Source organism: Pterocles gutturalis, unplaced genomic scaffold, assembly GCF_000699245.1.
Source record: "Pterocles gutturalis isolate BGI_N339 unplaced genomic scaffold, ASM69924v1 scaffold7922, whole genome shotgun sequence".
Lineage (NCBI taxonomy): Eukaryota > Metazoa > Chordata > Aves > Pterocliformes > Pteroclidae > Pterocles > Pterocles gutturalis.
Window position 1 is genome coordinate 1306 of NW_010115203.1, and position 8247 is coordinate 9552.

General features: G+C 53.9%; 1 protein-coding gene across 1 annotated transcript; it reads right to left on the reverse strand.

The window, feature by feature from the left end:
• Window positions 1-376: 376 nt before the first annotated feature.
• On the reverse strand, window positions 377-8244 carry TERF2 (telomeric repeat binding factor 2; the record flags this gene model as incomplete). Its single annotated transcript, XM_010075091.1, has 9 exons — window positions 377-535; window positions 1512-1564; window positions 2248-2333; window positions 4571-4957; window positions 5501-5913; window positions 6324-6470; window positions 7086-7172; window positions 7473-7603; window positions 8172-8244. Coding segments are annotated over 9 exons (1536 nt in total), but the record flags the coding sequence as incomplete, so codon positions are not given.
• Between the last annotated feature and the right edge of the window lie 3 nt (window positions 8245-8247).

Consider the following 8247-nt stretch of genomic DNA (forward strand, 5'->3'; position numbering starts at 1 on the left):
AAGACCTGAGCAAACTGCCATTTCATCAGCCCAGCAGGCTGGGATTCATTCTAGGAAGGCTGCAGTTTGCAGGTGGCAAAGGCAGTCCCAAGCCAGGCCGTTTCCCAGCGCGTGCAGTCAGGCTGTGCAGCCTCTGCCAACTGCAGACCTAAAGCTTGCAGCTACAGCTCGAGACACGAGGCTCCTCGGTTCTCATCAGGCGTGGTTTCCATCTGCTGCGGCAGCCTGGGGCACCAGGAGCCAGCGGGGCTCACCACGCCGGCCCCAGCACGCAGCAGGGACGAGCACAGCAGCCTCCCCACTGCTAGTGCTCTGGTCCACCTTTCAAAAGAAAAATAAGAAGGTTTTTGCACTGAAGGTCTTGTGGCTCCCAACTTCAGAGGATTCCCAGCTTTTTCATGGTCCGCCAGCGGTCCTTGATCATCACTGCCGTGCGGTTCTGGAAGGGGTACTTCTCGCAAATGGACTTCCACCTGCCTTCTCCAAACTTCTTCACGCCCTCTTTGATCCACTCACTCTCCTGTACGGTCCATTTCTACAAGAGAGCAGGAAAGCACCGCTCCGTGAGTGGAGTGCAGGCTCAGGGAGGAGCTGGGTTTGGTGGAGAACCGCGCTGCAGCTCCCGCCCAACATGTCAGCTTCCCTTTACCTGTCCTGTCCACAGCATGCACAGTGCTTGCTCACCACGGCACTGCAGGCGTGCTCTCACAACTGTTACAAGTCAGAGAAGTGCTAAGCTCAGGCTCGGGAGCAGTTCTGCTTCGCAAAGCGTGATACTGATCATGTGGAAGAGGAATTACCTTTCGATGAAGCAGCAAGCACGAGACACAAAGCGCTCGCTGTCTGCGCCCTGCCTCACAGAGGACAAGTTGGGTTTAAAAAAAAAAACCCTGCAAGTGCAGGTCTGCAGGTGCCCTGAATTTATGTACTGGAAGGAAAACATGAAATAAGTGAAGAAAGCAGTTACCGGGGACAAAGCGCTACGTGGTACAGAGCAGCACAAGAGCCAGCAGCAATCTTCCAAGGGTGAGAGAGTTCCTGGTAGCGCCAAACCTGGGGCCTCTTCCCAGGTAACGGCTGTTGTACGCGTGTCCCTTACCCCAAGAAGATGCTGAACCCCTCCAGCATGAGGAACTCAGCAAACCTCGTTCTGAGCCACGCGCATCAAGGAAAAGGGACATCGTGCACGTAACCAGTGCCTGGCATGTGGGAGGCTTTAGCCAGCTCCCAAACTGGGAGAAACTCCAGCCAGCTCGACCTGCACGACTGGGACCCAGCCTGGGCACTGCCAGCACTGGCCGCAGGAAGCCTCACTGCCCAACCCAGGCTCTGGTGCTCCACCAAAAGTGCAGCGGCGGCTTGCCCTGCTGTCGTGAACGGCAGGCTGCCGAGGAAGCGCTCTGAGCAGCAATCCTCACCAACCAATTTCAAACTGTCCAATAGTTTGCTCTTTTATACGGACACGTCCTGATTTCAGGCCTTATCGGAAGGATTTAAGGGCTCTACGTTACCTGTTTCTTGGAACCGAAGACTGTAGTGTTGTGGCTGTCTGCCCCCAGTGATGCTGAAAAACAAGGCACGAGGATTACATTTCACCACAACTCAGGAGATACAGACCTCCCCGAGAGAGCACGTGGGCTCAACCGCTGAACTGTGCGGTCAGCCTACAACAAGAACATCCCACGATGGACAATAAACCCAAATTCCTTTATCCCTCCCTTTTCTGCATGCACAGCCTTTCCTTTTCAAGCCCCAATTGCTGCATGTGAGAGCTTTCCCATTAGATCCGTTTTGTTTTAAACCAGCCAGTACATCAAGAGCAGGGAGTCCACCCAGGCTGGGCGACGCCGTGTGCTAGGCTGGAATCAGACACCCACCGTCTGCTCCTTTCCACCAGCTAAGCTGTGCATCCAGCTGCAAAGGGAACTGGCCTGGAGCACTGTGCTGGCTGAAAAGGTAAACTCGACCTTTAATTCACAGCACTAAAGTGGGAACAGGGAAGGAGCGGTATTTCCAGTGTTTCCGTGCTGTGAGCTCAGCACGATCACTCTGACACCTGGAGTTTTGCTGCACATTTCGGGTCAGAGGTACAGAGAACAGACACCTCAGAGCTGGACCTGCTGCCTTGGGCTTTTAGGAATTCTAGTTGCACAATTCAGTCACACAGAAGGTAGCAAGACATCCGTGAATGAGCCCCAGAGCAGGATTATCATCAATTACCACCTGCAGCAGGGCCTCAGGTCTTACCTGTGTCCGAGAAGAGCTCATCCTCCTCGCTCCAACTGTCTTTTACTTCTTCGCCATAGGAGCTGTTCCACCTTCCCTGGAAGGACCTGAAAGCAGGCAAGCATGTACTGCGGTTCCTGGCTCGGGGAAACGTTTCAGGGGGAGAAGGTGCAGAGCCTCCCGGAGCATAGCAGGAAGCCTGGGATGAGCGCACAGCACAGAGAAATGCGCCCAGAAAGCAATGTACAAACACGGCACCTCCTCCGCTCCTCCCTGAGTTGGGGTGAATCCCTAGGAGCTCAACGTACAGCGAGCGATACACACTCACACACACGTGGAGTGTTGTCACTTGCAGCCAGCGTTGGCAAAAACAAGTGACTGGATACTAACTATGCAGTAAAACACTCCGAGCAAACAGACACACGGCTGGGCTGCCCAGGCCCTCGCGTACAGCACAGCCCTGCCGACAGCTCAGGCCAGACGCCTTCAGCCTTCCCAAAAAGGATTTAATTTTGGATGTTTCACTCCTAACACTGCTGAGGTCGTCCGAGCTACAGAGGCCCCTCTGTGAGACCAGGTGCCTCAAGGCTGTCACCTGCCTGCCATCCTCAGGCACAAACTGGTGAGGTGAAACTAAGCCTGTCAAAAAAAACTTCAGAAGGTTCCCCCCGACTGTCACACCCATACAGCTGAAGCCGTGTGTGGTGACAGGAAAATAACTGTTCTCTAGTCATACTTGAAGATGCGCTGTTGAGCGCCTCTCTCTTGCACATAAACATTTCAGAGCCGGCAGAGATGCACAGGGTCACACTTCCAGACAGGCACCATTAGCACCACCACTGCCGTGACACCCACACGAGCAGCACAGGCAGCAAATCACTTCCCAGGGGAACTGGAAACCAGCTTGCATGCTGGCAGGGCTGAAGCTCCAGAACTGCTCAAGCCAGCAGCAGCAGCCCCGCTCCGGGCTCCTTCCTGATCCAGCACCAACCCTCGCTTTGGGCCCCTGGCGCAGGAGGGGAAGGCGTCACACCCCAGTCCCTGAGCCCGGCCCCTTCCCAGGGCAGTCAGCCACAGCACTCCGCTCTGGGAGCATTCACAGAGCATCCTCCCATCCCCGCAGCATTCCCCAGCACCCTCCGAATAAACTCAAGACATGTCCTAGGGCCAGCAGTGTCAGCTGCAACATACTACCGGGAAAAAGCAAAAGAGATCAAGTGTCAGCATTCGCACGTCCTGGAAAGAGGGGGAAATGTATTAAGTAAAATTCACAGAAGACCCAAGGAAGTGGACAACACGGGAGGGGTAGAAATCCCTTCTCAGCATCATCTCTGACAACTGGCTTAACCCTGAGCAAGACAGAGCAGCAAGGCATCGGGGAGATTTCCCCACCGTCTGCTGCAGCACATCTCCACCTGCAGCCACTCTCTTGTGCTCCAGAGACAGTCCAGCTCCAGAGCAGCCAAGCTACACAGAGCGCCAGGATCCCTCCAAAACCAAACCTGTATGTTCCTGACATTCTTAAGCCAGGAGCTAAGGGAAATTTATCTTTTCAAAGACATCAAGCTCTCCTCAGTCCTCCCAGTTTCACTTCTGGGGATCCAAAACTCCACTGTTGCTGGCTGCTACGTGTCTTCACTAAGCCCAAGAGGAGCAGCTCAGCCAGTTAAGCCAGAACCTTTGTCCCACCCTCGTTACGGCCTACAGGAGACACCCCTTGGACTCTTAGCTGACGATCCTCACACCAGTGTTAATTTCAGACTTCTGCCAGTAAGCCTCCCTGGCTGTTTTCTGTGGGAAATCCTTATAAAAAGGAACAAACCCCGACATGCCCCCGCCTCCTCTAGCGCGGCCGTTTCAGCTGCGAGGTAAGCGACAGCACACACTCAGCAAACAGGCAGAAAGCTACAACCAGGAGCTCCTTAACCAACACAGGCTTGGGGAGTAAAGAGCTTACGCAAGGTCTGCGTGGGATTTCTCAAGAGGTGGAAAAGAAAGTCTAATCTGTTCCGCAAGATGCACCTACAAACTTTTTCCAGGTTCAACATTGCTACCCATAGCGCAGAGAAACACGTGTATCACCCACCAACACCAACCGCAGCACCTCTGACCCACGGCCAGGGGAAGCCAGCTCATTTTCTCCCCTCTGTTAACCAAACAGGAAAGGGTCAGGGCAACAGAGCATCTGCTGTGCCCTGCTCCACCTGCGCGAGCGGACAAGGACGGTCAATATACTCATCCTGCATTAAAGATGAAGGATTTTGTTGTTCATGTGACCGATGTCAGCTGCAAGTCAAAAGGTTGGGCACAGATTAGGGTATACCACAAAAGACGGGCTTCATACTTGGCACTCTTGGCAGATACAGGCTGGTCATGCAATTTCTGAACAGGTCTGGAAGCAGAAGACACAACTGGCTCCTGGGAAGAGTCTGGGGTCTCACTCGACTCGCTGTACTGGCTGTCTTGCTCCATGACCAGTTTGCTTATGGTCAACAAGCGTTTGCCCTTATGGGATATTTCAGGAGGGTCTGAGACCTCAGAATCTTGATTCTCCTCTTCTTTCCGTCTCTTCGTTCTGTGGGATACAGAAGGAGACAGTTGCTTGGGGAAAGAAAAGTCTGTTTCGTCCAGTTTGGTGAAGAGTGCGTCAGAATCCTGGGAGTTCGACAGGATCTTGAAAGCTTCTCTCAGAACAGAAATCCCATATGTGGTTACAGTTCCGGAGGGCTGCCTACAAAATAAACAGAACTGAGTAGGTTGGAAAGATATCGCCAAGGTGGCTCCACTTCACTGAAATCAGGCTCTTCCCCTACGCTCTGACCCTCCACAACTGCCTCTAGGTGCAAAGAAAAACTATTGAAGAGGGCATTCCCAACCCTTCAGCCCACCCTCCTGCTAAACAACACGGCGTACTGGGGAAGCACGTCTGGAGAGAACATGCCCAGGCTCCACGCACCACCGGACACCCTGCTGCTCTTGATTAAGGGCTGAACCACACGGATAACGCTGCTCCGCGAGAGCAAACCTTCTGGCAGCCACTGCCCTTCCTCTCTAGTCTACAAAACTTTTTTCTCAAAAAAACCCCAAGCCACCTTAACATTATGGTGTTCCAGCCAGAAGCCTTACACCGCCATTCCCTGGGGCGTGCCTGTGCAGAGCTGCCCGGGCTGGCCTTCGGGGAAATTGAGAGCTGCCTGCACAGAGCAAACTACCCCTCAGAAGAGATCCGCTGTCAAACTTCATCCACAGCGCAGGGCCAGATTCCTCTGCCCACCTTGCCGAGTCCCTGAAGGATGCTCCTGGAAGTTCCTGAGCTGCTGCTGGTTCTTTGGCTATTTCCATAGGCTCTGAGGCATCTTCCACATGATTAACCGCTGCCGTTATATGCTCAGGAGTTGCGGCTGGGTCTGTAGCACCTTCCATAGGCTCGGGAGCTGCTGCAGAGTCACTAGCTTCTTCCATGGGCTCAGGAGCTGCTGCAGCGGTGTCTGCGCTCTCTGCGGGCTTGGGAGCTCTCCCCAGGTCTTGGGCTGTCTCTGCAGGCTCTGGAGCTCCTGCTGGGCCACCGGTCCCTCCCGAGGGCTCCGGAGCTGCTGCCTCCTCCCTTGGTCCCTTTGCAGACTCAGGAGTTGCCGATGAGCATTTTGGTTCTTCAGCACATTCTGAATTCAAAGTCTTTTTCATTATCTGGGACAGAGAATAAGCATGATAGAGATGAGCGTTATAGAGATGATCTCCCACACTACCACCCGATTTTATCCCCCCCGCAAAGGTGTATTAAGCTGCTACTTGTGGTTCAATCAGCACCGCGTACAGAGTTCGTGTCTATCCATTAAAATAGATTGAGAACTGTGTTCAACTGTATAAACCTTTTAGGACAGGCTGAATTTAAAATATTTTGGATTTAACCACTGTAAATTAGGTGCCTAAACTCTAACGCACTGCTGGCACAGAAGGCACGGAGGAGCCAGATTCCTGTATTTCACTGCCTCGTGGCAAAGCGTCAGTTATCCCCACATCTGCATCTCGTGCCGCTTCCCCGCTGCCCCTCGCTGGGGCAGAAGCTGGCGCAGGACAGAAGCCGGGCAGACACGCACCGTTAGCAGCAGGGGCTCCGAGTCATCCATGTAGGTCTTCAGGAACTGGAACATGCTCTGCTGGAAGTTCTTGTAAGAGAAGTTTTTGACTATCGGGTGAGTTAAATTCTTCTCCCGGATGATGGTCAGCAACTCGTTTCTCTTTTTCTAGAGGGGGGTAAGAATGCTCTGAGCAGGTACAAGGGTACAAACGACAACCGCAGGAGATGGGACCCAGGGGAGGACTGGGCCTCTCCTATTTGACACTCTCCAGGCACAACTACTTCACACCAACATAAGGCTGGGAAAAGGCCGGAGCAACAGGAGAAACATCGTGTTTCAGCAGCTATGACTTCTTGCCTCCAGTGCCCAAGACACGATGCTGCCTCTTTCTATGAACACGCGCGCGCTACGTGTGAGCTTGAGCTTGCTGCAGGGCGAAGGAAGAACGCTGATGCCTGGCAGACCCGTGAAGATACGCGAGGGAATGGGACAGAGGGAGCTGCACAATGACGATGGATGTGCTTTAGAAATGCCTGACACTGGGGCCCATCAGTCAAGGACTCTCCATTTTGGCACCCTTACCCTTGCTTCTTGTTCAGGTTTCCCCAAGACGCGTGCTTCCCAAGGAAACCTTTTAGGCCTGCGATATGAGTCCCAGATGCCCCTCTCCTTCCCTCCACCCCCCAATACCCCATAAGACATTTCACACCACCCCAAATATCCCGCAGGACATATCCCACAGCCCTCAAACAGCCATCTTTCATCCTGGCGCAGACTCACCTGGCTCTTGGGGTCTTTCCCCATATGCCTCTTGAAAATTTTTGAAGCTTTATCAAACTCTCTGCTTTTGATGCAGACAATAACAGCCTACAGAGGAAAACAAAGACCAGTTTCTCTGTTGACACTGAACTGACCACACTCTTTAGATCAGCTTTGGAAAAGCAGGTACAATAATCGAGCATGGCACAGAGGTAACGGCTTACTGCCGGCTTACACAGAGAAACAGCTCCCACGTTAAATGACGCAGAAGCACGTACGCTGAAGGCAGGCGTTCGCGGTACTAACTGGGGCATTTTACACGTGAGGCAATTCCCACTGTCACTTACACAAGACCTTTCCAAGACAAAAGATGAGCAGAGTATTAATTGAAAAAGAAAAAGGTCTTACAGCTTCCTTCAGCATTTTCTGAATGGTTTCCATCGTCTTCTCAGCCACGGAGAATTCCCTCTCAATGAGCTTCAAGACACTGATCGCCGATTCGAGGGGAGTGAGATCCGACTCTTTATCGAAGGTGCAATCTACGAGAATTCACAGCCGCTGGTTCGTGAGGCACTTGTGGGGATGCCTTGCAGAGAACTAGTTACCTAATTTCCTCAGCGTGACTGCAGATTCTAGAGCTACCAGTGACGAAGATGGGAGGGAACGGCAGGCAGACTGCCAAGCATCTAACCTCTGCAAGATCCCCCCACAGGCACGGAAAGCTACAGAAGCACCACCTGACTGCACATAACTGACTCAGGGGGGCATTTCAGAAGGTCTGGGGACTGTTTTCAAACACCGGGACAGCGCCGGAGCTTGGGCTTGAGCACAGTGCTCTTGGCTAAGGCAGCAGCCCGTCACTTGCTGTGGCAGCGCAATGCAGACATGAACAGCCACGCTCTTTGGCCCCTCACCCCCGGGGAAAGCTCCCACAGGCTAACAGCTCCGGTCCCGCTCCCTGCTCTGGGCAGACACACAGCTCCCGGGGCCCCAGGACAGGGCACACCCCGCCTGGGGGAGCGGCGGGCCCCCCCCCGCCGGGGGGAGCGGGCTGCGAGCCACCACAGGGACCTCCCCAGAGCCTCACCGGGCGGGCTGGGCACTCACCCAGGTTCTCGCCTTCCTCGATCCGCGCCAGGAACTGCATCACGCGCAGCTTCTGGGCCACCGCGGGCTCCTTCTC